Source organism: Trichechus manatus, unplaced genomic scaffold (assembly GCF_000243295.1).
Source record: "Trichechus manatus latirostris isolate Lorelei unplaced genomic scaffold, TriManLat1.0 scaffold00050, whole genome shotgun sequence".
NCBI lineage: Eukaryota > Metazoa > Chordata > Mammalia > Sirenia > Trichechidae > Trichechus > Trichechus manatus.
This window is the reverse complement of record NW_004443986.1, coordinates 8,263,258-8,290,765: the sequence shown is the minus strand read 5'-3', so window position 1 is coordinate 8,290,765 and position 27,508 is coordinate 8,263,258. Positions and strand designations below refer to the sequence as shown.

Sequence of the window (27,508 nt, the reverse complement as noted above, 5' to 3'; positions counted from 1 at the left end):
AAATCAAAAGACACGCTGCATTGGGCAAATCTGCTGCAAAAGACCTCTTTAAAGTGTTGAAAAGCAAAGATGTCACCTTGAAGACTAAGGCACACCTGACCCAAGCCATGGTATTTTCAATCGCATCATATGCATGTGAAAGCTGGACAATGATTAAAGAAGACCGAAGAAGAATTGATGCCTTTGAATTGTGGTATTGGCAAAGAATATTGAATATACCATGGACGGCCAGAAGAACAAACAAATCTGTCTTGGAAGAAGTACAACTAGAATGCTCCTTAGAAGGAAGGATGGCAAGACTATGTCTTACATACTTTGGACATGTCAGGAGAAATCAGTCCATGGAGAAGGACATCATACTTGGTAAAATAGAGGGTCAGTGAAAAAGAGGAAGACCCTGGATGAGATGGATTGACACAGTGGCTGCAACAATGAGCTCAAGCATAACAGTGACTGTGAGCATGGCGCAGGACCGGGCAGTGTTTCGTTCTGTGGTGCACAGGGTTGCTATGAGTTGGAACCGACTTGAGGGCACCTAACAACAACAATAATAAAAGGGACCAGGGCTCTTTGGAGAAATGGCTGATTCAGGTCTGGGGCAAGAAAAGTCTTAGATAAGCCAGAAGCATCTTGTGTAGCCAGAAAGAAAAGTGCTCAAAGACTTAGGAGAACAAGTAAAAAGAACACAGGAGGAGTTGGCTTGAAGGGGCTCCTGCTGACAAAATCAGGATAATTTGAGTATCCAAAAGAATAACGTTGGTAATGAATTTTAACCCATTTAAACAACAACAAAAATCCACGAATTGAAAATTGAAATTATACTCCCTAAAAAAAAAGAAAAAAGAAGGAAAGAAAAGGAAGAAAGTGTAGTAGGTAAGGGGAGGAAAAGTTCTTCTTTACAGAAAAATATCAGTTAATACACATAGAAAGATTGGAATAGGAAATCACCATTTTGCAACCACCAATGAGCCAGCCTTTGAGACCCCTGGCTTGCTCTCTTACAAAATGTAAATTAAATCTCATGAAAGAAAAAGGTGAGGGAATATTATAGATTAAAGGAGACAACAGAGACATGACAAGTAAATCCAACGTATGATCCTTGTTTTGATGCTGGATTAAAAAGAAAAAAAAACTACAGAGGTCATTACTGGGCTAACTGGAAAATTTTGAAAAAATGATTGCTTATTAGATATTATTGTATCAAGGATAAACTTCTGTGTGTGTTAACTGTTCTGTGTTCATGTAGGAGAACAGCTCTTTGGGGATAAATGCTTAAGCACTTAGTGACGAAGTGTCTTAATATCTACAACTTACTTTCAGATAATTCAGCGAAAAAAACAAAAATAAGAGTAGAAAATGTATGTATGTCTAGGTAGCCAGAGAGAAAGGAAATGTAGTAGAATGGAAACATTTGGTGACTCCAGAAAAAGAGTGTATGGTTGTACATTCTACTACCTTTTCAACTTTTATATAGTCCTGAACACTTTAAAATAAAAAGTTGGGGAAAATTGAGACATCAAATACTGGTTTATAAAATGGGCTTAATAAATACATTGATCATAGAAGATAACTGAGGATTAAATACGCTAATAAACATAAAGCTATTGTGTGATTAATATTATGACACTATAAATAAGGCGTTACGTATCCAGTAAATATGAAATGAAAAAACTACTCCCAACCTGAGGTAGCCATTTGTGGTTTACCGAAAGTTTCTGGCAGTGGGAGGTGAAAGCATAAAAATATCCTTTAGAGCAGCTTCCCGTTATTTTGGAAAATAATCTGGATGGAAACTTTGATCATGCACATGGAAAATGAAAATCTACCCACTGTTTTGGAAAAAAAAATAAAAATCTCCATAAAAATAAAATCTAATGGTGAAGATTGAGTTAATTCTGTTAGGAATACAATTTAGGTGTCTCTTTAGCCAACTGTGGTCTTTGACTTATTATTTTTATTATTATTATTATTTTTTTTTAATGGGGATTTAAACTGTAGTTCTGTGTCTCTCCACATGCTGTTATTGAGATTGAACTGTACAGGCCTTGAGAACTGTATGGCTGATTACTGAAATCAGACCATATCCACTAATGAGGGTATGAAAGCTGCCACTTGCATGGGGTGAGAGGAGACCACCTCTGCTCTCTGGTACGTGACAGTCCAGGACTAAGAACGAGAGAACATGAGGATACTCGGGGATTCTCCTTCAGTGAGATCCCAACACTAGAAAGGTCCCAGGAGGTAGTCAGAATCCTCACTGGAGAAAGGAGCCATTATCCCCAAGAAGAACTCTCGGTTTCAGACTTTTTAAAAAATCACTCCTTCTACCAGCCAAATCTAACAAAGCTTTGCTACACACAAAAGCCTGCGCATAGCTTTTCTTTGTTGTAGATTAAGGGATGGGACTTCTAGTGAGCAAATCAGTGCAAGAGAAAAAGCAGCATCAGCCAGGGGTCTGGTAGGAAACAGAAGTCATACTCAAATGAGGATAATAAGGAAGGATCAATAAGAGAACTGTTTACAAAGGTGTGGGTAGGGAGTAGGGAACCTGCAAGGGACAGTGCCTTGCCTTAGGGTGATAACAGAGGAAAGGTGACAGGTCTCTGCAGGGACAAGAGAAGGAAGGCCACCAGAGGCTGGAAGAAAAGACTCCTACGGAGAGATCTTAAGAGGAGCTGTGACCTGCAGTTGAGAACACAGCCATCCTGATGTGACCCTGCATGGAAGGAGCCAGGGAAATAAATAGCCTGACCTCACTCTCCTCTCTCCCTAGGACTCTGCCAGGGATCCTCAAGGGCCAAACCCAACCAGAAGCCAGATGGCAAGGGGCCCATTGATGTGGTCCGCACAGGATAGCTTCCTGCAGTGCAGGGCAGGGTAGGAAGGGTGGAGAGCAGGCCCGGAGGGGCAAACAGAATGTATCAGACCTAAGAAGCTTGTTAGGCAAAAGCATGGGCTCACCTGCAGAGCTTAGCCTTTCCTACAGTTCAGATGCAAATGCTGGAGGAGGAGACAAGTGATCACCAAGATATATTTGTGGAAAACATCTGAAGAGTAAGCAAGTGGACACAACAAACCAGCTCTAAATCAAAGCATTACCAATTTTCATGTATTCATATTATATATACATACAAATATGTATAGGCTGACTGAATGATACATTTATATCTAAGTACTGTATGTGAGCTGTTTTTTAAATTTTGTTGTTGTTGTTGAGAATACACCCAGCCAAACATACACCAATTCAATCATTTCTATATGTACAATTCACTGACATTGATTACATTTTTTGAGTAGTACGACTATTCTCAACCTCCTTTTCTGAGTTGTTGCTCCTGCATTAACATAAACTTACTGCCCCCTAAGGTTCCTATCTAATCTTTCAAGTTGCTGTTGTTGCTTTGATCCCATATAGCTAGTTCTTAAAAGAGAATAATTGAGCTATTATTATTCTTTATCCATTTATTCAACAAATACTAAATTCTTAACATGTACAAGGTGTGTGAACAGGGTAATGTTCAGGTAAAAAAACCAAAGGTATGTTGTTGTCAGCTGCCATAGAGTCAGCCCCCTACTTATGGCAATCCCATGTGTTACAGAGTAGAACTGCTCCACAGGGTCTTCTTGGCTGTAATCTTTACAGAAGCAGATCTCCACGCCTTTCTTTCATGGGTCTGCTGGGTGGGTTTCAACTGCCAACTTTTAGTTGCTAATTACCTTTAAATTCACCGTAATTAATTTAATTTAACTTAATTGCTAATTCCATCTTTAAACGATCACAAATTTTTAGCTTTCAAAATTAATTGATTAAATTCTATTGTGGTAAAATACATATTATAAAGCATCTGCCATTTCAATCATTTTTAGTTTTTTTTTTTTTAAACATGATTTAAAAATACTCACGGATTCCAGCCCAAATCTTGTGGGTTCACATACAGAATACCAGCCCTGGAAACAGTAGCTGGGGTTGCTGTCCTTAGGTGATGTATCTCAAACAGAAGCCTCATTAAGGGTGTCAGCGCCACACGCTCATTGCTGGCCAGGGTCAGCACCTGGATGGAGCAGCAAAGCAAGAAGCACAGGCAGACCTCAATTGTGAGCAAAAGCAATGCTACCAACTTGGTTGCTGTTAGTCGGTTCCAACTCATGGCGATGCCACGCACACAGAGTAGAACTGCTCCATAGGGTTTTCAATGCTGGAACCTCTCAGAAGCAGATAGCCAGGCCTGTCTTCCAAGGAGCCTCTGGGTGGATATGAAGCGCCAACCTTTCAGCTAGTACCATATTTTTATGCAAATAACATGTGCCTTCTAGGCACGGTTGCAAACAAATGTAAAAGGTACACTTTATCTGCGTAAAATACGGTAGTCGAGGGCTTAACCATTTGCACCTCCCAGGGATTCTAAACCAGTAGCCCTCGAGTTGATTCTGAATCATGCTGACCCCATGTGTTTCAGAGTGGAACTGTGCTCCATAGGGTTTTCAAGGCTGTGATCTTTAGGAAGCAGATCACTAGGCCTTCTTTCGAGGTGCCTCTGGGTGGGTTTAAACCTCCAACCTTTTTGTTAGTAGTCCAGTGCTTAACTGTTTGCACTGGGACTCCACAAAAACAAGTACTTTCCCCCAGCAGAAGCAATCAGAGGTGATGCACTCAGTCAGAATAGATTTAAGTTCCTCCCTGAGAAGAGCCGACTGATCCTTGAGGAACAAACTCACCAAAACAGACTCATTAATACCAGCCTTTAAATAACTGTGGTAATTATTAGTAAGCCAAATATTAGACTTTTAATATAAAAATCAATTACATGAAAAGGGCCTAATACCATTAAAAAATAACCTTTCTTTAGAATCTGAAATACCATACTTAAATTGGGTGTCCTATAGAAACTCATTCTAGTATAGAGATCTAAGACCTATTCTTTAAAATGAGTAACTTCTTAGTTCAGAGAGTATTAATCGCTGTTAATTTAAAGTGGTTATTAATTCTATTCTGTGGTAATGATGATTACTGATTTCTCTCTCCTGACCATAACAATAGACCTTGCTTAGCTTAAGCAGTACCTCATAGGACTATACCATTACCTTTTGTTTTGTTGGGAATACTGGAGTAACCACAGCAAAATGCTAGGGAAAGCATTTATACTCAGTCTGTACCTACAGGAGCTGGTTAATTTGAAGAGCTAAATTCTTCCAATTAACACATTGCACAACTCATTCTTTTATTGTCCAAGCATTCCTTATTTAATCAAAAATGAGATGTAACAATTTAGTTTAGCTCTTAGAAAACGGTAAGCTCTGTATAAATTAAATTCTTAAAAAGATATGTATCTCTCATTAAAGGTTAAATTTATACTGACAAGAAGAATGTATTACTACTCTAAATTGTTCAACAGAGAAATTCAGAGAATTAATCAGAAAAGTACCACTTATCAAAATAGTGATTACATAAGGAATGCCAGATTAATGACTGAAAACTAGTATTAATATCAACAAGTGAATGGAACTGTTAATACACTGAACAAGTTATGTTTAAGATTGAGCACGGAGATGTCATTCACCTTGTTATCATCCATGACTGTATTTAGTGATTCAATCCACATGGGATCAATATCTCCATCCAGGACTATCCATTTTGGTCCATCATGCATAAGATTTGCTTGTTCTCTCAGAATGGATGAGAAGAGACCTATTAATTAAGAGTTGTGGTTAGCTGCCATCGAGTCAGTCCCCAGCTCATGGTGACCCCGTGCACAACTGCACAAACCACTGTGATTCACAGGGTTTCCACTGGCTGGTTTTCAGAAGTAGATTGCCAGGCCTTTCTTCCTGTTAAACTAACATCATATATAAGAGAGCTGAATGCTATCTATTTTTAAAATAAATTTCTATTATTTCTAATAGGAACTCTTTTATCTTTCTGGTGAGCAGTACGTAAGCCTTTCAAGCTACATCTGAGCTCCACACCTGGCTCTATCTTTACCAGTGGGCAAGTTACATTTCCCTGGGAAGGTTCCTTAACTTTCATGACTAAGCTTCCCATATGTCAAACAGAAATAATAGTAGCTTCCTTTAAGAACAGTTGTGGGGATTTATAGGACGTAATGTACATAAAACTCAACTTATTCTAGATGAAGATATTATTCTTTGCCATGTACGTATGTTCAGTATCTATTTTAGACCAAATGTTAGTTTATTTCTCCTTTCTCTATTTTTCTGTAACAATATTCTTGGGGCATAATTCAAGAGCTAAAGCATTCAGAAGCATTGTACATCTCTTTTGAGAAATATGGTGATTGGCATTATATTAAGTTATTGTTACTTAACAAGATGTATAGAACATTTTAAATTCATGATCTTTTTTGTCATTGTTTCATATCTAATCATTTCATGTAAGTAGTGTATTTAATAGTTACCCATTTTTCAAACTCAATGTAATACTACAGAGTGTAAAACTGTTTCAAATGCAGGTGTGTAAAAGGTTTTGTTTCCTCCGTGAAGTATTTTGTGCAAAAACAGGTGACAGTGTCTAGTAGAATCTGCCACCGTGACTCATAAAGGAGCAACCTTTCTTAGTGGTCATGGATCTGAATTGCTTTCACAGATTTTCAGCATGAACAGATAGCACTCACTCTCCACCACAGTCCTTTATGAAAAGACAGAAACTAGGCTAAGAGAGTAAATCTTGATAGCCCCACAAAGGAAGGGACGAGTGTATGCAAGATAAGAGTATGAAGAATCCACTACTTTAGATAGGGTCATCAGGGAAGTGTTTTCTGGTGTGACATTTGATCAGACGTTTAAATAATGTAAGAAGTAAGCTGCACAGAGTAACTCCTTGAGTAGAACTGTGATCCATGACGACCTCATGTGTGTCAGGGTTGAACTGGGCTCCATAGGGTTTTCAATGGCTGTTTTTTGGAAGTAGATTGCCAGGCCTTTCTTCCAAGGCACCTCTGGGTGGGCTTGAATCTCCAACCTTTTGGTTAACAGCACAGCGCATAAACATTTACCACCACTCAGATTCTCCAAGTGAAGGGCATAGAGCAGGAAATGAGGTCAGAGATGGAGAGGGAAGGGTCTAATCACATAGAGCCTTGGAGGTCAAGGAAAAAGGTTGGATTTTAAGGATGATGGGAACCCACTGGAAATTGAAAGTGGGGAAATAGCATTTCAGAGAAAGTCCTCTGCTGTGTGGAAAATGGACTGCAGAGAAATCAGTGAGGGGACTACTGTCGTAGGACAGGCAAGAGATAATGTTAGCAGGCGGAGCTCTTAACCACTGTGTCACCAGGGCTCCATAGCCTACTATATATATAGACACCTATATATATACACATGTGCAGATATATATACACACACACACACATATAGACATAGTCTATAGGATTTGCTGTTAGATTGGATCTAGGGTGTGAAAAGGAGGGAGGCTTCAAGGATGAGGCCAAGGATAGCACATTTTCTGAAATGGGAAGTAATAATAGATTTTAACAAAGGGATTTGCTTTTGTCTGCAACTACTTTCAGGGCAGGAAACGTGACCCCTGGACCTTTGTACCTGGCCCCTGTAACAGCACCTTCTATTAGGTACCTTGGAGCCCTGCTGGTGCGTGGTTAACAGCGCCACTGCTAATCAAAAGGTTGGTGGTTCAAATCCACCAGCCGCTCCTTGGAAACCCTATGGGGCAGTTCTATTCTGTCTTATACGGCTGCTATGAGTCGAAATTGACTCGACAGCCATGGGTTTTTCATTAGGTATCTCATAAATGTCTCTTGAGGCATTCATGTCGACTTCTCTGTTGGTTTATAGGGAGCCCTGACATGACTGATGTTGGATAAAATGTACAGCTCCAAGTATGAATATGCTGAATGCAAATCTGACCACTTATTCAAATCTATTTTTAATTTACGGTTATAAATGCTGTTATGATCTGCTATATTTCCAATAACCTCGACACATAAACACACATAAATCTGTGACTATGACTAAAATTGGCTTGAAATGAAAAATGGCATTCTGGATAGAAAAAAGGAAATTTTTAGCACTTCAAAAGGGGAAATACTACTTGCCATCTTTCCATTCTCGGGTAGCATGATGTATGAAACCAAAGAGTTCATCTGTTGTCACAGCTTTAGGGTTTAAGTCATTCCAAACGGGTTTCTGTTTCATGTTAACATATGTTCGGTTCAGTGTTCTCAAAATCTGAAGAGAAGAAGAAAAAGAGCTGAGAAAAGCAATACTAATTTAAGTCAAATGGAAAGAAAAAGATTTCTGAAGTATTTATCTTACTCATTAGAGATTCCTAGATATTCTGTGTGTACTAAGATTGAAAATGGGGGGAAATATACATATGCAAATTTCCATTATCATCTTGAAAAAATTAATCCCACAATTCCTCAAGGGGACAGAATCAGTTCACCTGATTCTTTGAACGATTTAGATTGGATTAAGTAACTTTATCATTTGAGATTTTAGTCTTGTGTACAAAGTCAAAGACTGTATGTAATTAAGCCTGCATTCATGCTTATAAAATGCACCCTTCATGAATTATTTATATCAGTCGTTCTCAAAATGTAGCGTGCATAAGAATAACCCCTGGAGGGCTTGTTAAAACACAGATTGCTGGACCCAACCCCAGAGTTACTAATTCAGTGGGTCTAGGGTGGGGCTGACAATTTGCAGTTCTATCAAGCTGCCAGGTGATGCCAATGATGCTGGTCCAGACATGCTTGAGACCTAGTGATTGACAGCAGTGGTTCTAGGCCAGACATTGTCACTACTGTAGGGAGGGGGCTCTGTTACAGGCATCTAGTGAGTAGAGGGCCAGAGATGCTGCTACACATCCTACAATGCACAGGACAGCCCCTACCAGAAAGAGTTATCCGGTGTCAGCTGAGGCTGAGAAACTCTGATCTAGATAATTGAGGAAAAGAAGGCTTGAGGATAAGAACTCACTTGATAGGTGTTCAAAGTATGTCATTTAATTAACTGATGCCTTAACCCAAATGGCTATCTCAACTATACTTTCTGCTTTCTCTAAAAAGGCATGGCTTTTGTTTTAGATATTTATCATCCTGACCTACTCACAGGGGTTTTGAAGGACTGCTAAACAATTGCCAAATACTGTGGAAGATTAAGTTGCTAAATAGCATGGCCCTGAGCTTCAGTGCTCTCATTATATCAACTTAAATAAATGTTGAATAGAACAGAATTAGAGATGACTAGATAAAAGAAATTGAATGCCTTAGGAATATTAAACTTATATTTTTAGAAACCATTAATCTCCTCGAAATTATAGAATTTAAATTTATCCCTCCTTGAACCCTGGCCTACATCTGAAACTTACTCTAACAAAATAATTATAGGTCTCTCAGTTATCTACTTTAATATTTCAATTATTACATTTTTCACAAGAAAAATTCCTGTACAGAGTCTCCTTTTACAATTGCTCCACTTTGGGTTCTGATCTAAACACTGGCAAGTTCTATATACACCCATGCTCTAAAGTCTCATTTGATTTATTTTTAGTCATTGGCTACTCAATATGTTTATACGCAAGCACTCTGAATTAAAAGACATGCAGTTCTGCATATACTGCCTGCCAAACAAGAAAATAAGTATGTTGCCAGAACTGTCAGTAAAACCAAACAAAATCAAGCAGTGAACTAAAAATGGAGATAATAATACCCATAGCACATCATCATTGCATGCAGTAAATCCTACGAAACGCACCGAGCATTAAAACAAGATAAAACAAAACAAAATCTAAACCCACTGATTCTGCCTCATAGTGAATAAACCCAATGCTGTCTAGTCAATTCCGATGCATAGTGACCCTTTAGGACAGAGCAGAACAGCTCTATAGGGTTTCCAAGGAAAGGCTGGTGGATTTGAACTGCTGACCTTTTGGTTAGCAGCCATAGCTCTTAACCGCTGTGCCACCAGGGCCCCTCCTAGTGAAAAGACATCTCAAAAACATGTTTGTTTGTTTTTTGTTGCCTCCTGTTCTTTTTAAGCTTTGTTTTGGCCCTGATGAGGGCTATATTTCTGAAGGAATATTGAAGGAAAATATTTGGGGTTGTTTTTCCTAATGACGTGGGATGGAGAATCAAGGATGGCTTGGGAAAGATAGGAAAGTAGTTTTGGTAAATGTGGGTAGAGCTCATCAAATTCGGTAAGCCAGGTATTTTATTCCACAGCCTCTTAAAATGTTTGCCTTGGATAAAAGAGTTTGGATATAACGATACTAATGAAAGATGCAGAAAGAACGATGGCATAAATCTAAATGCATGAATAGGGTGCTAAATAGCTCGTGTAGATAGCCCGATCTTCATCTTAGCATACCTATCCTGTGTGAATGCAATGTTCTATTTGCTACCCTGCCCCCGTGCCAACAGTGTCAATTGATCAAAGAGACTCAGATTATAACCCAAAATTATGGCAGGCTTCACTGAGGGAAATTCTTTTAAATAACACTGAAAACAGGCAAAGGGGGGGAAAAAAAAAGGAGAAGAAACAAATGTTCCTTCCATGGCTGAAAGCAAACAATTGCTGACTATACCTTACTCTTTCCTGTGCCTGCATTGCCAACCACAAAGACAGAGTGCCGCACAGCCAATAGTTCCTCCAGCTGGACCACCTGCAGGTCAAAAGGTTGGTCACTGGTTTCCTTTAATGAATTGGTGATAAAAAGACAACCTACCCATTGTTGTCCAATTTTTCTTTCCTTACAACCCAAGTCAGCCCCTAGTGACATTATGTTCAGGGAAAGTTAAAATCAACCACAAGTACAAAGTAAAGTTTCTCCGGGAGCTCCACAGAAAACACAGCGGGGAGAATTATGTCTAAACATTACTCATGGAGTCACTGAAGCAGGCAGAGAAGTTCTGCTCGTGGTAGGGGTTACCTGTTACAAAATCAATGACTCTTCATGAGGTTCTGAACCAAATTATCATACAGTCAAATGAAATATCATCATCTACAACTGAGTAGTGACATACCCCCTAAAAGATCTAAAATGGATGCTACTGTGTATTTTTAATGTCGGTCTATTCATTAAGTCCAAATTTGGACAGGCCTATGTACAAGCCATTGATTTGTCAGGTAATATCTTCATAAGTTATTCTCATATATGTTGACATTTCTCCCCCATTAAGAGCATGTACTAATGATTTTATTCCCACCTTTTTCTAAAATGGAGGGAAGAGAGAACAAAATAAATTTTCGGTGCTTGCCACCAAGAACCTGTAAGTTTTATAAACTAATCAATGGTATGCTTACCATTTAAAGCCATGACTTAATCATATCTATGTTTTCACCTTCTCACAGAATAACTAAAATTATTTGCTTATATTTACTTTAGTAAAGACTGTCACATTAGAATGTCTTTAAAGTACATATTAAGATCAAATTAAGGTCAGTGTAATGTAAGCTGATGTTTTGATTTATCAGCACACAACTTCAGTGATTTTCACTGAAAATCAAGAAGCCTGCCATGAAAAGTCAATGCTCCTTTTACTTTGAGGATGAAGCTCTCCTCAGGCTGCAGGCGGAGCTCCAGGGTGGACTGCCTGACCATCTGTTCAAAGTGTGGCGCCCTCCTCCGGGGCACATCCAGTGCGGGAAACAGGTCACCGACCAGGCCCAGGAACACCGGGATGTCATCGGTCACTATTTTAGGCATATTGAAGTCCCTCAATGCTCTCATAAGTACCTAGACAGGAGAATAGAAAACATTTTATTTTAAAAAGTCAATACAAGGTCTAACCAACACCTAAACAGCTAAAGAAGTTATTTTTAATCCTCTTCTCCAAAGCATGAAATATTGATACTGTTCTCTATTAGGATGGTTTCCTATGTATTAAAAAACAAACCTACACCAGTTGCTCTTGAGTCGATCCTGACTCATGGTAACCCCATGCGTGTCTAAGTAGAACTGTGCTCCACAGCGTTTTCAGTGGCTGATTTTGCAGAAGTAAATCACCAGGACTTTCTTCTGAGGTGCCCCTGGGTGGACTCAAACCTCCAACCTTCAGTTAGCAGCCGAGCACATGAACCACCTGCACTACCCAGGGACTCCGTTCTATCTACACAGGTGAAATGCTTACAAATTAACGTATCATGAGATACAACAAATAAACTTCAGAACAGGATCAGTGAGGAGGCCCTGCCCCTTCCCTGCCAATGATGTTGTTGATCTTGAGAAAGGTCTGAGGCTCTTCTCTCCTTAATACACAAACTCTAGGATGTAAATTAAACAGTCCCATCAGATTGTTTTGTCCAAAGTACTCTGAAAAGTTGAGAATGATAAATCTAAGCATTTTTAGTTTGGGTTTTTTGTTCTGGGCTGACTGAAAATCAAAGAGGGCTTTAGATTTTAAAAGTGGTAACTCAAAAATCTGGATGACTTCTACAGAAGTGTTCCAACAACAATAACAGTACAGCCAGAGAACAAATAAATGAGAGAAGATCTTGAGTTAATCATGAACTGTGACTAAGAGGAAAAGAGAGCAATATGGGAAAAGTAGAAAATCACATAATAAAAATCTCCTAAAATAAAAAAAATCTCATAGGAATAGTTTTTTTTTTTTGTATTTCTTAAGCTGTATTGCATGTATACAATAATCTATATCCATTTCTCTCACGATTTAATAAGGAAAAATACATGAGGCAGCTGTTATTTTTTCCCCCCAGGAAGGACAGGAGAAATTTCCCTAGAAGCTCTGAATAACCAACAAAACATTTCACTGGTGTGTTGGCAATCATCTTTCCTGTTCCATTCTTCATGCCCATCCTACAACCCATGAAATGTACATACTTTTTCCATTCGATTATATCTTCCCTGACTTTTTCAGGATTAATATCCCAACTCGATTAATCATGTTTTGCAAATGTTCCTCATAGGGAATCAAACAATGATTACTGACTTACCTGATTATAACCTTCAAAATACTTCTTGTGGCTGATTTTTCAAAAGCACTTATAAAATCACATTTTATTTCCAATATTCATATCCTTGTACTCAAGAACACTTGTGACCTTTTATAACATAAGAAATGCCAGTCCTCAAAATATCCTACATTTAAAAATAGGCATTATGTTTTTTTAGAAGTCATGCTATGCATGATGTACCATCCAGGTATACCCTTTCATTTGTATGGAATCATTTAGCTTCTCATTCAACAAAATCATATTAGCATAGCAGTACCTGATCTTCAGGTCTATTTTTATCTCCTCGTTTCAGAGAGCCAGCTACGACCAAGACAGATTTAATAGCACGAAGTCCCCAATCATAATGATCCTGAAATCAAAATATAGGTACACTTTCTCAAAAATTTTATGAGAGAATAAGATTCTCATTCCACAAGTAGAAGCCAAAAGTGAAAAGGAAGAGTTCAGATAAACACACATGTTAAGGATCTAAGACAGTATCTTCATCTCTTCACTGAAATTCTGAAAACCGTGTCCCTGCAGTGTCTTCCTGCTTCTTTTGCCTGCTTCTCTGCCTCTGTCACCAAATCTCTTCTTTCTGTAGCATTTACATGAAACGTTTGCCCAAGGCTCCACCACCTCCCATGCTCTTCTCTCAATAAACCTGCTAACACAGGGGCTAAACTACCATGTTTTTACCTCTAACCATAAGCACATTTCTCCAGCTGTCCAGTGACCACCTTGATATCCCATCCTTTTCCAACCTTCCATTTCTAATTATCCTAATTACTCTACTTCTAATCATTTAGATGCCCCTGCCCTGATACTGACAATACAGTAAAAATTGAACTAAAATTCAATTATAAACCAGTACCTCTTTGAAACTTCCATTTTATCCCTAATACAGATTCTTCTCATTGGCTCTGAGCTCCTGGAGTACAAATACCATAGCTTACTCACTTCTGTCTTCTAGGTTTTAGAACAGGGTGGGGGCTCAGAAATGTTTGTTGAATTAACCAACTGATTAGATATGACTGGTTATGACAGTTAATTTTATGTGCCTAATTGGCTAGGCTCTGGTGCCCAGTTATTTGGTCAAAAACACATCTAGATGTTGCTATGAAGTTATTTTGTAGATGTGGTTAATATTTACAATTAGTTACCTTTAAGTAACAGAAATTATCCTTGATAATGTGGGTGGGCCTCATCCAATCAGATGAAAGTCTTAAGAGCAAAAACTGAAGTTTCCTAGATAAATCCTGCCTGAGTTTCCAACCTGCAAAACTGCCCTATAGATTTCAGACTTGCCAGTTCCCCACAATCCTATGACCAATTTGTTTACACACACACACACCCACCCACCCACCCACCACTCCTAGTGGTTCTGTTTCTCTGGAGAACCCTTTGGCTTCCATCTACAATCCACAGAGGAACAGCCCTTCCCTGAAATGTCCCTCAGCTGTGTGTGTGGGAAGGTTCATCTCTCAACAAACCTCCATCTCATCATCTATAAAAAGGCAGATAGATGTTAAGTAGGTATACTTTACAAGGTTGTTGTAGGAGTAAAATGAATTAATGTCAACATGAATACAAAGGTTTTGTGGGCAGTGAAACAATGCATACATGTGTAAGTATGTCTTTAATCCAAAACTGGATAATAAAATCAATTTAGTGGGTCTTGACCATCATTTTTGGATAATAAAATATAATAGAAGGAAACATACCACAGTGCACTGCAAATAAAGTGTTTGGTAAAAATTATTGTTTCTGTTGGGCATATGTGTATGTGTGTGCTGAGTTTCCATAGAAAATTTTTTTTTTTTAACTGTGGCTCATGATCAAAAGAATTAGACTGAGGCTTCCAGAGGGAAGGCGAGGGGAAAGACCAGAGTTTAGAGGGCAGGAGATTGAGGGGACAAATCATGGCAATAATAGTTCAAAAGGAGGATGCCAAAAAAAAAAAAAAAAAATTCTAAATACAATGTAAGAGGATGTAGTGACCTTCCCAAACATTAAACATTGCAAAAAACTGTTAAAATAATCTTCACCACTTCATTGTCATTCCTTTGGCTAAAAACGTCCAGCGATAAATACAAAAGAGACTTAAAGAAGGGTCTCAAACAGATGTACATATACCAATGTTCACTGCAGCATTATTCACAACAGCCAAAAGGTGGAAACAACCCACATGTCCATCAACAGAAGAATGGATAAACAAAATATGGTATATCCATACAACTGATTATTAATCAGCCAGAAAGAGAAATGAAGTTCTGATACATGCTACAACATGAATGAACCTTGAAAACATTATGCTGAGTTAGATACAAAAGGACAAATATTATATGATCCCATTTACATGAAATATCTAGAATAGGCAGATGCATAGGAACAAAAGTTTATTAGTGGTTACCAGGGACTGAGGGAAGAGGGGAATAGGAGTTATTGGTGAAAGTATACTAAGTTTCTGTCTGGGGTGATGAAAAACATTGGAAATAGCGATGGTGGTGGCACACCATGGGGTATGTAATTAATGTCACTGCATTGTACACTTAAAAATGGTTAAAATGACAAACTTTTTGTTAAATGTATTAGACCACAATAAACTTTTAAAAAAAGAAAACTTGCAGTGATTCTTCTCAATCATCCCTGCAGCTTAGTAAATGTGCCAATGAACTGGTCCTAACTCAACTCTTCTGTCCTGGACAGATCTCTTTTCCCTAATCTCATGCAGGCAATTTCTCTGATTTGGAGAACTCTTTCTTTCCCTTTATTTCCAGCAACTTCCTCTTGTAATTGGCTATAAGTGTCCTAGAAAGGATTAGAAAGACCTGAATTCAAATATTGCCGCCAACACTTGCTAGCTGTGGACTTCGAGCAGTTACTTCACTCAGTTTCCTCCTCTGTAAAATGGGGCTAACAATACCTAACTCGTACACTTGTGAAGTTTTAAAAAGATAGTACATGGTACCTGTTCCATAAATATCATTCCCTTTTTTCCTTGAAATTCCAATAATCTTTTCATCCTCTATTTTCTTCCAATTTTTATTTCATGTAAACTGAATCTCCTAAGCAAGTTATTTGAAGTCAGAAATCTGGCTGTTTGTTTCATTTGTTTTGTATCTTACTCCTTTCATCATTGTCAGCAATAAACACACTACTTGAGTATAGTAAATGCTCACTAAATGTTTAAATATTACTGGAAAGATGTGGTTGCAAATTCATGTTCCCTGGGTTCAATGTATTTTTTCCTTCTGACTTTTTCCATTATAAAATTAAAATGGACTCATTATTCAAAAAAAAAAAAAAAAGGATATAAATAAGAATGAAGAGGAAAATAAAAGTATCTATAATTTGAAACGGCCCCGGATAAGCAAAGCATTACTGAAGAAGAAAAACAAAGTGGGAGACCTCACACTACCTGATTTTAGAACCTATTATAGTGCCAAAACAGCCTGGTACTGGTAAAAGAACAGATACATAGACCAATGCAATAGAGCTGAGAATCTAGACATAAATTTTTCCACCTATGAGCAGCTGATATTTGACAAAGGCCCAAAGTCCATTAATTGGGGAAAAGACAGTCTCTTTAACAAACGGTGCTGGCATAACTGGATATCCATCTGCAAAAACCTGAAACAAGACCCGTACCTCATACCATGCACAAAAACTAACTCAAAATGGATCAAAGACCTAAATATAAAATCAAAAACAATAAAGATCATGGAAGAAAAACTAGGGATGATTCTAGGAGCCCTAATACATGGCATAAACAGAATATGAACCATAAGTAACAATGCACAAACACTAGAAAAGAAACTAGATAACTGGGAGCTCCTAAAAATCAAACACTTAAGCTTATCAAAAGACTTCACCAAAAGAGTAAAATGACAACCTACACACTGGGAAAACATTTTTGGCTATGACAAATCCGATCAGTGTCTTATCTCTAAAATCTATAAGATACTACAAAACCTCCACAACAAAATGACAAATAACCCAATTAAAAAATGGGCAAAGGATATCAACAGGCACTACACCAAAGACGACATTCAGGTAACTAACAGACACATGAGGAAATGCTCATGATCATTAGTCATTAGAGAAATGCAAGTCAAAACTACAATGAGATATCATCTCACCCCAACAAGGCTAGCATTAATCCAAAAAACACAAAATAATAAACGTTGGTGAGGTTGTGGAGAGACTTATACACTGATGGTGGGAATGTAAAATGGTACAACCACTTTAAAAATCGATTTGGTGCTTCCTTAAAAAGCTAGCAATAGAAGTACCATACGATCCAGCAATCCCATTCCTTGGAATATATCCTAGAGAAATAAGAGCCATCGCACGAATAGATATACGCACACCCACGCTCACTGCAGCACTGTTCACAATAGCAAAAAGATGGAAACAACCTAAGTGCTCATCAATGGAGGAATGGATAAATTATGGTATATTCACACAATGGAATATTACAGAACAAAAAAGAACAACGATGAATCCGTGAAACATAACATGGAGGAATCTGGAAGGCATTATGCTGAGTGAATTTAGTCAGTCGCAAGAGGACAAATATTGTATAAGATCACTATTATAAGTACTCAAGAAAAGGTTTAAACACAGAAGAAAACATTCTTTGATTGTTACAAGGGTGAGGAGGGAGGGAGGGAGAGGGGTATTCACTAACTAGATAGTAGACTAGAATTATCTTAGGTGAACGGAAGGACAGCACACACTACAGGGGAAGTCAGCACAACTAGACTAAACCAAAAGCTGAGAAGTTTCCTGAATACAACCAAACACTTCAAGGGATAGAATAGCAGGGGCGGGGGTCTGGGAACCATGGTTTCAGGGGACATCTAGGTCAACTGGCACAACGAAGTTTATTAAGAAAATGTTCTGCATCCCACTTTGGTGAGTGGCGTCTGGGGTCTTAAAAGCTAGCAAGCAGCCATCTATGATGCATCAATTGGTCTCAATCTACCTGGAGCAAAGGAGAATGAAGAACACCAAAGACACAAGGAAAATATTAGCTCAAGAGACAGAAAGGGCCACATAAACCAGAGACTTCATCAGCCTGAGACCAGAAGAACTAGATGGTGCCTGGCTACCACAATGACCCCCCTGACAGGGAACACAACAGAGAGTCCCTGATGAAGCAGGAGAAAAGTGAGCTGTAGAACTCCAATTCTAGTAAAAAGACCAGACTTATTGGTCTAAGACTGGAGGGAACCCAGAAGACATGGCCTCCGGACCCTCTGTTAGCCTGAAACTAAAACCATTCCAGATGCCAACTCTTCAGACAAAGATTAGACTGGACTATGGGGCATAAAATGATACTGGTGAAGAGTGTGCTTCTTAGCTCAAGTAGATACATGAGACTAAATGGGCAGTTCCTGTCTGGAGGCGAGATGAGAAGGCAGAGGGGGTCAGGAGCTGGTTAAACGGACACGGAAAATCCGGGGTGGAAAGGAGAAGTGTGCTGTCACAGTATAGGGAGAGCAACTAGGGTCACATAACAATGTGTGTATAAATTTTTGTATGAGAAACTAACTTGAATTGTAAACTTTCACTTAAAGCAGAATGAAAAAAAAAAAAAAAACCCATAATTTTACCACCCAGAAACAGCCAGAAAAATTACAATATATTTTCTAGTCATTTTATATGTATATAAAATATATACCATAAAACATACAAATTTTAGATCACATCTACTTTTTGTACATAACACTGTCATCGATGTTTCTCCATAATATTAAAGTTGACGTGATTTACCAAAAAATGTAAATTCATAGCTGTTAATACGACAACATGAATTTGTCTCTTAGACTTCAAATCTCATCCCAATAATGGGCCACTCGAAATGAGCGCATCTGGCAGCACAAGTAGCTAGGTGGTTCTAGCTGTGCTATCTTAATACTTTCATTCTGGAACAGCTACAGAACAATGTCACCAGGAATTAATGAAGGGCCACCAAAGGACTCAATGTCAAAGGTAACCACAAAGCTGAATTTAAAAATACTGATGTGATATGTATGTAATTTTTGTAGCACATCAGCAACTTTGCTGAATCTGCAAGAAGCTTATGATTAGAGGATGCAGAGAGAGTGTGTTAACTTTGACCCATTTCAGGGACTAGGAAACTGTAGAGCAAAAGTATGGAAAAAAAAGCCAACCCTACCTTCAAATAAAGGATTAACAACAAATGCGAAAAAATTCAAGTTAGCATTTTTGAAGTGTCCTTCAGAAAATCAAGCCAGCTTTCCCTGACTCTTAGCCACATTCCTTCCCTCTCTCACTAGAAAATAATATTTTTATCAAGAAAGGGAGGCATCATAAAGTTCCATTTATAATTATAGCATTGGTAAAGTTTAAAGAAAGCTACACAGACATTGACAAAGAGGTATTAAATACAAATAAAACATTAGAATCAAAAGGTCTCCAATTTAATTTCAGAAAAATATTAAGAACTGTAAGATACAGATTTTTAACATTTTTTAGAAAACATAAAATTATCCCTAATGTCTAACTGTAATTTAAATGATAAATTACTCAGCATCCACATTTCAAAGCTGTTTTAATGTGACGTGAAAATCAAGAAAAAGTAACAAACAGACCCCTTACCTGCTTGGAGAGAAGCTCCCTGCAGAGCCTGTACAATGTAATGAACTTTCGGGCTAATGAGCGCGCATCCACAAAACCTTCAGCAACTAACATGATTTCACAGATTAGCTCAATGTCAGGGGCCACCATAGCACAGGGTCTAAAAAGTAAATACAAAATTGAGCTTTAAAACGTGGTAAGTTAATAAGTACAAATTGCCCAAATCAAGTGATTAATTTGTACCAACATTCAACCATTCCCAAGCAGGTCCCAATTACCTCTGTCAATCACAGCTAACAAGAACCTTCACTTCAACTAAAAAACGTCCAATTAGTTACTGGAGATATAGAAAAAAACATGAAAAGTCTAAAAATGGAAGAAGCCCTGTTATGGCAGTTTAAATAAAACCTGTGGGTACACTCTGCAAACTTTAGTGCAGAAATATGAGCAGGGAGTTCTTGTGCGAGGGGCCAGCCTTCACTAGTGGCCAACGGTGTGCTGGTAAATGATTAACAATGGGCTCTCCAAAAAATAATGTTTGCTGGTTTCCATGGCAAATACTTCCACCATGGTCGATTTCAACCTACCAATATGACATCACTATAACCATGCAGTTAGAAAGAGATGTGTGATAGCACAATAAAATAAATAACTGAAGAGCATAAATATCAGTAAAATTTAGTAAATTAATTAGGAAGTGATGACTTTTGAGCAATTATTACCTTTATTTTTAATATAATGTATTTAACTGAAAGTTTATATAATTTAATCTTTATTAATGGCTGAGTTTAACAACTGGCTTGCAAAATTCATGAGACTTGAACCATCAGCTCTCATAAGCTAGTATGAGTCACTTCTAGCAGACCAACTTGGACAGACTTCTAAGATGAAAATGTAGAAAAATACAGCTTTTCAATCCCTTTCTACTCCATCTCCAAAAAGTCATCCCCCAAAGACAATTGTCATTAACAGCAATGTTTGAAAAAATTCCACTTAACTGAAGTCAAGCACAAAGAAGGAACAACAGCAAATAAATAAATAAATAAGGCTAGTATTTCCAGACTTCTTAAACATGCATTCTAATAATATTCACCCACCAGTTTTCGCAAATATAATTTACAGTCTACTTTACACCTTTCTAATTTTTCAACCTAAACATTCCCCAGTAGGGACCAGTCCCTGGAGAAGGACATCGTCCTTGATAAAGTACAGGGTCATCGAAAAAGAGGAAGACCCACAATGAGATGGACTGACACAGTGGCTGCAACAATGGGCTCAAGCATAACAATGACTATGAGGATAGTGCAGGATTGGCAGTGTTTTGTTCTGTTGCATAAAGGGTCACTATGAAGTCGGAATCGACTCGACAGCACCTAACAACAACAAACATTCCTGAGTCTTCTTGGATCTAGTTACTGAAAATCTCTTCTATCTGAGCTGGCCCCTTATTTTTTTCCCACATTTTTTACTCTTCATCCCATGAGAGATGAAGTAATGATGAAGAGTAAATACAGTAAAGACTAGCAGATTTACTTATTTTATACTTGTATTAACTATGACCACTAATATTTACTAAGCACTTACTTCATACCATATAGAGTGTTAGAAAGCTTTTCATGCACTCTTCTCCCTTAATCCTCACAACTTGATGAGGGAGTTACTCATATTATCTGTATTTTACACAGGTAGAGACTGAGGTTCAGGGAAGTTAAAGCAACAAGCCCTAGGTCACATGGTTGGTAACTGGTGGAATAAGGATACTCTGAAGGCTCATGCACATGGCCTCCACTCCTGAATAATATTTTCATCATCCAAATTTTTCTTAAAACTTTGCTGAAACCAGTAATAGCACACTAAATAATTCTGAACTTAGTTAAACAAAATTTATAAAAACTTCACAAAACAATCTCAAATTTGAAGACCCAAATGGAAACACTTATGAGATGAGTTAGGTTATGAATGTACAAATACTAGAAAGGTGTACAATTTCAAACAAATATTCTGTAATCATATTTATTTCTAGGATAGAAACACAATATCTGAAATAAAAAAATTTACCGATGTGCTAAACAGCAGATTAGACACTACCAAAGAAATATAAGCAAACAAACATAGGGAACTTGAAGGTTAAAAGAAAAAGTAAACTATCCAAACTGAAGCATAAAGAAAAAAAATGGAGAAAACCGAAGAGAGTTTCAGTGATCTGTGGGAAAAAAATCAAATTGCTTAACATACATATATAATTAGATTTTTTGAGGTAAGGTGATAGCAGAAAAAAACTGAAGAAAAAAATGATAAAAAAATTTCCAGATTTGATGAAAACTATAAATATACAGATCCAAGAAGCTCAACAAATCCCAAGCAAAATGAACAAAAAGAAAACCACATGATAGGCATATCACAATGGAAATGCTGACAACTAGAATATAAAAAGAAAAATTTTAAAGCAGCCAGAGGTAATACATATTACATATAGAATAGAACAAAGATAATAACAAAAAGGATTTTTAAGAAACAATAAAAGCCAGAAGAAAATAGAACGTCATCTTTTAAATCTGAAAGAAAAAAAGTGAACTTTGAATTCTATATCCAGAAAAATATCCTTCAAAAATGAATGCGATGGGTACACAATACGATGAACACAGTATCACTGAATTCTATATGTGAAGAATGTTGATAGCAAATGTTTTGTTACATATATATTGACCACAATAAAAAATACATTTTCAGACAAACCATGTATCGTTTTATATATATATATATATATATAAAAACACACACACACATAGCTAACTTGAACTGTTGGTATATATATATATAGGAGCCCTGGCACATAGCTATCTTGAACTGTTGGTATATATATAGGAGCCCTGGTGGTGCAATGGTTAAGCATTTGGCTGCTAACCAAAAGGTCAGCAGTTCGAATCCACCAGCCACTCCTTAAAAACCCTATGAGGCAGTTCTATTGTGTTCTATAGGGTTGCTATGAGTCAGAATCAACTCAACAGCAACCGGTTTTGTTTTGTTTTTAGAGTGTGTGTGTGTGTGTGTGTGTGTGTGTGTGTGTATTGACCTGGTGGTGCAAAGGTCAAGTGCTCAGCTGCTAACCGAAAGGTCAGTGGTTCAAAACCACCAGCAGCTCTGTGGGGAAAAGACCTGGCGATCTGCTCTCCTAAAGATTACAGCCTAGAAAACCATATGGGGCAAGTTCTGCTCTGTCCTACAGGGTTGCTATGAGTCGGAATTGACTCAATGACACACAACAATATATGTGTTAGTATATATATACTAAAAGCTCAGCATAAGAAAACAACACATTTTTTAAACATGGGAAAAGGATTTGAATGGCATTTCACAAATGAAAGTACTGGAATGGCCAATAAGCAGATGAAAAGATGCTCAATATCATTAGCCATCTTGGAAATGCAAACTAAACCCACAGTGATATATCACAACACATCTATTAGATTGGCTAAAAAGAAAAAGACTGACAATACCAAGTTTTGATGATAATGCAGAGCAACTAAATTCTCATACATGGCCAGTGGAGTGTAAAACGGTGCAATCACTTTGGAAACTTGATTGGCCGACTCTTATAAAGCAAAATATACATTGGCTACGTGACCCAGGAATTCCATTCGGAGGTATTTCCCCAAAAGAAGTGAAAACATATGTCCACACAAAGACTGTATGTGACTGTTTAGAGTAGCTTTATTCATAATAGCTTCAAACTGGAAACAATCCAAATGTCCATCAACTAGTGAGTGGATAAACAAGTTGTATTATAGCTATACAAAAGAATACTAATTAGCAATAAAAAGCAACAAACTACTGATAATGCTCAACAACTTGGATGGATCTCAAAATCATTATGTTCAAGAAAAGAAGCCAGACACAAAAGAGTACATACTGTATGATTCCATAACATAAACTCTAGAAAAGATACATCTAATCTAAAATTTAAAAAAACTAAAATTTTGCTGAAGATCATTCAAAAGTGGCTGCAGCAGTGTATCAGTAGGGAACTGCCAGAAATTCAAGCCAGATTCAGAAGAGGATGTGGAACCAGGGATATCATTGCTGACATCAGACGGATTTTTGCTAAAAGCAGAGAATACCAGAAATATGTTTACCTGTGTTTTACTGACTACGTAAAGGCATTCAACTGCGTGGATCATAACAAATTATGGATACAATTGCGAAGAGTGGGAATTCCGGAACACTTAATTGTGCTCATGAGGAACCTGTACATAGACCAAGAGGCAGTCATTCAAACAGAATAAGGGGATACAGCGTGGTTTAAAGTCAGGAAAGGTGTGCGTCAGGGTTGTATCCTTTCACCATAGGTATTCAATCTGTATGCTGAGCAAAATAATCTGAGAAGCTGGACTATATGAAGAAGAATGGGGTATCAGGATTGGAGGAAGACTCATTAACAAACTGCATCATGCAGATGACACAACCTTGCTTGCTGAAAGTGAAGGGGACTTGAAGCACTTACTGATGAAGTTCAAAGACCACAGCCTTCGGCATGGATTACACCTCAACATAAAACAAAAATCCTCACAATTGGACCAATAAGCAATATCATGATAAATGTAGAAAATACTGAAGTTGTCAAGGATTTCATTTTACTTGGATCCACAATCAACACCCATGGAAGGAGCAGTCACGAAATCAAAAGATGCATTGCCTTGAGCAAATCTGCTGCAAAAGACCTCTTTAAAGTATTAAAAAGTAAAGATGTCACCTTGAAGGCTAAGGTGTACCTGACCCAAGCCACGGTGTTTTCAATTGCCTCATATGCATGCAAAAACTGGACAATGAATAAGGAAGATGGAAGAAGAATTGACACCTTTGAATTGTGGTGATGGCGAAGAATACTGAACATGCCATGGACTGCTAGAAGAAATGAACAAATCTGTCTTGGAAGAAGTACAAGCAGAATGCTCCTTAGAAGCAAGGATAGTGAGACTACGTCTCATATACTTTGGACATGTTATCAGGAGGGATCAGTCCCTGGAGAAGGACATCATGCTTGGTAAAGTAGAGTCAGCAAAAAAGAGGAAGACCCTCGATGAGATGGACTGACACAGTGGCTGCAACAATGGGCTCAAGCATAACAGCGATTGTGAGGATGGTGCAGAATAGGGCAGTGTTTCGTTCTGTTATACGTAGGGTCGGTATGAGTCGGAACCCAAGTCTGTGTCACCTAACAACAACAGCAACAACCATCTGTAGTTAGCAAAATCACTTGGTATGGGGGATTAACTTCAAAAAGGGACACGAGAATTTCTTGGGGTGTTGGAAATATTCTACATTGTGATTGCGGTAGTGTTTTCACCAACTGTACACTTAAATGGATACATTTTATTGTATTAAATTATTCATGAATGAGGTTGATTTAAAAATACAAATTAATCGTAACTGGCAAGGATGCAGTAACACCAGATCTCTTATAGACTGCTGGTAAGTGTATACTTTGGTAGAGTATTTTTGGAAAGCAGGTCAGTAAGAGGTATTCTAATCTTTCACTGAGAAATTCTACATTTAGGAATATATTCTAGGGTAATAATCTGAAGTAAAGATAACTGTTCATGTGAACTGATGTTTATAGGCTGCTATTTTATAATTATGAAAAACTGAAAGAAAAAAAAAACCTACGTGTCAGACAATAAAAAAAACCAAACCCACTGCAGTCGAGTCAATTCCGACTCCTAGTGACCCTACAGGACAGAGTAGAACTGCCCCATAAGGTTTCCAAGGAGTGGCTGGTGGATTCAAACTGCTGACCTTTTGGTTAGCAGCCAAATGCTTAACCACGCACCACCAGGGCTCCACATGTCAGACAACAGGGAATGCTGTAAACAATTATGGGAGAGCCATGAGATGGACTATTTTGGAGTTACATAATTCCAAAGAATTTTCAATAATATGACGAAATGCTTATGTCAAAATATTAAGAGAAGAGAAATAAATAAAAATTCTGCATACAGTAATATCTTAACACCATAAGTTAGGCATTATAAACAAGACTAGCAAAAATACAATAACCATTATTTCTGGGTGGTGAGTTAGTAATTTTTTTCTTATCCTTGTCTATATTTTCAAAATGTGTTATTATTTCTGAAAATTACATTTATAATAAAAATATCATTACAAAAGAGCTACTATGAAATATTCAAAAGCACCATGTAACTTTTTATATAATCTTATTTTGTTGTCGTTGAGAATATACACAGCAAAACATACACCAATTCAACAGTTTGTACATGTCCCATTTAGTGACACTGACTATATTCTTCCAGTTGAGTAACCGTTCTCACCCTCTTTTCTGAGTTGTTTCTCTCACATTAACATAAATTCACTGCCCTGGACGGTTCCTGTCTAATCTTTCAGTGGCTGTTGTCAATTTGATCCCATATAGGTAGTTCTTAAAAGAGCATAACGCTCAAGGCAGACATTTTTTACTATTGAGCTAAACTATTGTTTGGTTTTAAGAAGATTTCAGGGGATGTTTTTGGTTTAAGGTTTAAAGATAACCTCAGGGCAATAGTTCATCCAACCTTCATGGCTCCATGTAACTTTTAAAGAATGATTTTGGGTCTTGGTTTCATAATTCAAAAGGGTTAATTTATCATGGTGAAAGGTCTCTCCATAAAGAGATAATAAGGGTTTTTCCACAGGAATGCTAGAGTAAAACAAATCATCTAACAGTGCAAACCCGCAACGTTAGGTGGCATGAGTGTGCCAGATGTTGAGCCACAAAGCATAACACTTGCCTGAAAAGAGCTTTGAGATTTTCCGGTAATTCTGTTCGACCAGCATATCCTGGGTTCATAGTAATAAATATTCCGACTGATGGCTTCAGTGTGATCACTTCCCCAAGAAATACAAATCTACCATAAAAAGAATGTTGATGAAATAAAATGTGTTCATTGAATATGAATGCATATTGACAAATGCAAACCACTGCAAAATGCAATTATTATGAAGCTGTTTATTCTGTGCAATTTTCTTTAAAATTCATAGGCGTACATATTTTAAATATGTTTTGAAGCATGTTTATTAAAATACTCTCCTTTCCCTGCAAGGAATTACAAATATGGGAAGTATTCTTTTATATTTTAGCATTGCCACAGTGTGCTAGAATGTAAAAATGAGGTCTTGATTAATATTTAATGAAAGATGATGGCATTTTTGCCTCACTGTGGGCTATGATAATTGAATGGGGCACTGCATAGAGAGTGCCCATGCTAAGAGGAGAAAACTATTCCCTATTTAGTCTTTATTTTGTCCTTCCTGCCTTCCCACTTCCCTCCCTCCCTGCATTCCTTCCTTCCACCCTCTTATTCAAAAAGTATCTACTGAGTGTTCCTGAGAGCACAATAGTGTGGTGGTTGAGAACTAGCTCTGGAGTCAGACTGTGGGGGTTCAGAGACCAGCTCCATCTCTTTACATGTATTAATTAGCCTCTCTATGCTCCAATTCCCTCATTTAATAATGAAAAATAGGGATAATAATATCACAAACCTTATTTGATTATATGAGGATTAACATAACTAACTGTACAATGCTTGGAACATGGTAAATATTCAACAGATGTTAGCTATGACTATTCTGTCATTACCACTTGAAGGCACTGGAGGAGCAGTGAAAGGTTTGCAAGGGCCCAACCAGGCTATTGATGGCCAGGGCAATGACATGGTAAAGGGCTATAGGAACAAAATTGAGGGATGAGCAGAAGAAAAATTTCAAATGGGGGTAGATGAGACAAGTTTAAGGCTGATCTCTTGTTCAGAGGGGGGAGGGATGAAGTAATGTATAAGAATCTTCAAAGGACAGAATTAGGTAACGAGCTGGGCCTACATTGCAAAGTAGAAAGGGAGAAGATATAGAGAAGTAAACTACAAAACTAAGAGCTGCTTAGATACTAAGAACCAGTTGAAGCCAAGTCGATTTCGACTCCTGA

The 27,508-nt window shown here is 37.7% G+C and overlaps 1 protein-coding gene across 1 annotated transcript in view; it reads right to left on the bottom strand.

Annotated features, from left to right (window-relative positions):
• Nucleotides 1–27,508, bottom strand: part of LOC101351062 (dynein heavy chain 11, axonemal) — a 334,378-nt gene that overhangs the window by 201,941 nt on the left and 104,929 nt on the right. The window contains exons 29-36 of the mRNA XM_023732310.1: nt 26,319–26,435; nt 19,558–19,696; nt 13,205–13,297; nt 11,516–11,710; nt 10,559–10,636; nt 8,067–8,199; nt 5,559–5,686; nt 3,904–4,052 (exon numbers count right to left, since the gene is read on the bottom strand). Coding sequence (XP_023588078.1) covers nt 3,904–4,052; nt 5,559–5,686; nt 8,067–8,199; nt 10,559–10,636; nt 11,516–11,710; nt 13,205–13,297; nt 19,558–19,696; nt 26,319–26,435 — 1,032 coding nt within the window. The remainder of the gene's footprint in view (nt 1–3,903; nt 4,053–5,558; nt 5,687–8,066; nt 8,200–10,558; nt 10,637–11,515; nt 11,711–13,204; nt 13,298–19,557; nt 19,697–26,318; nt 26,436–27,508) is intronic.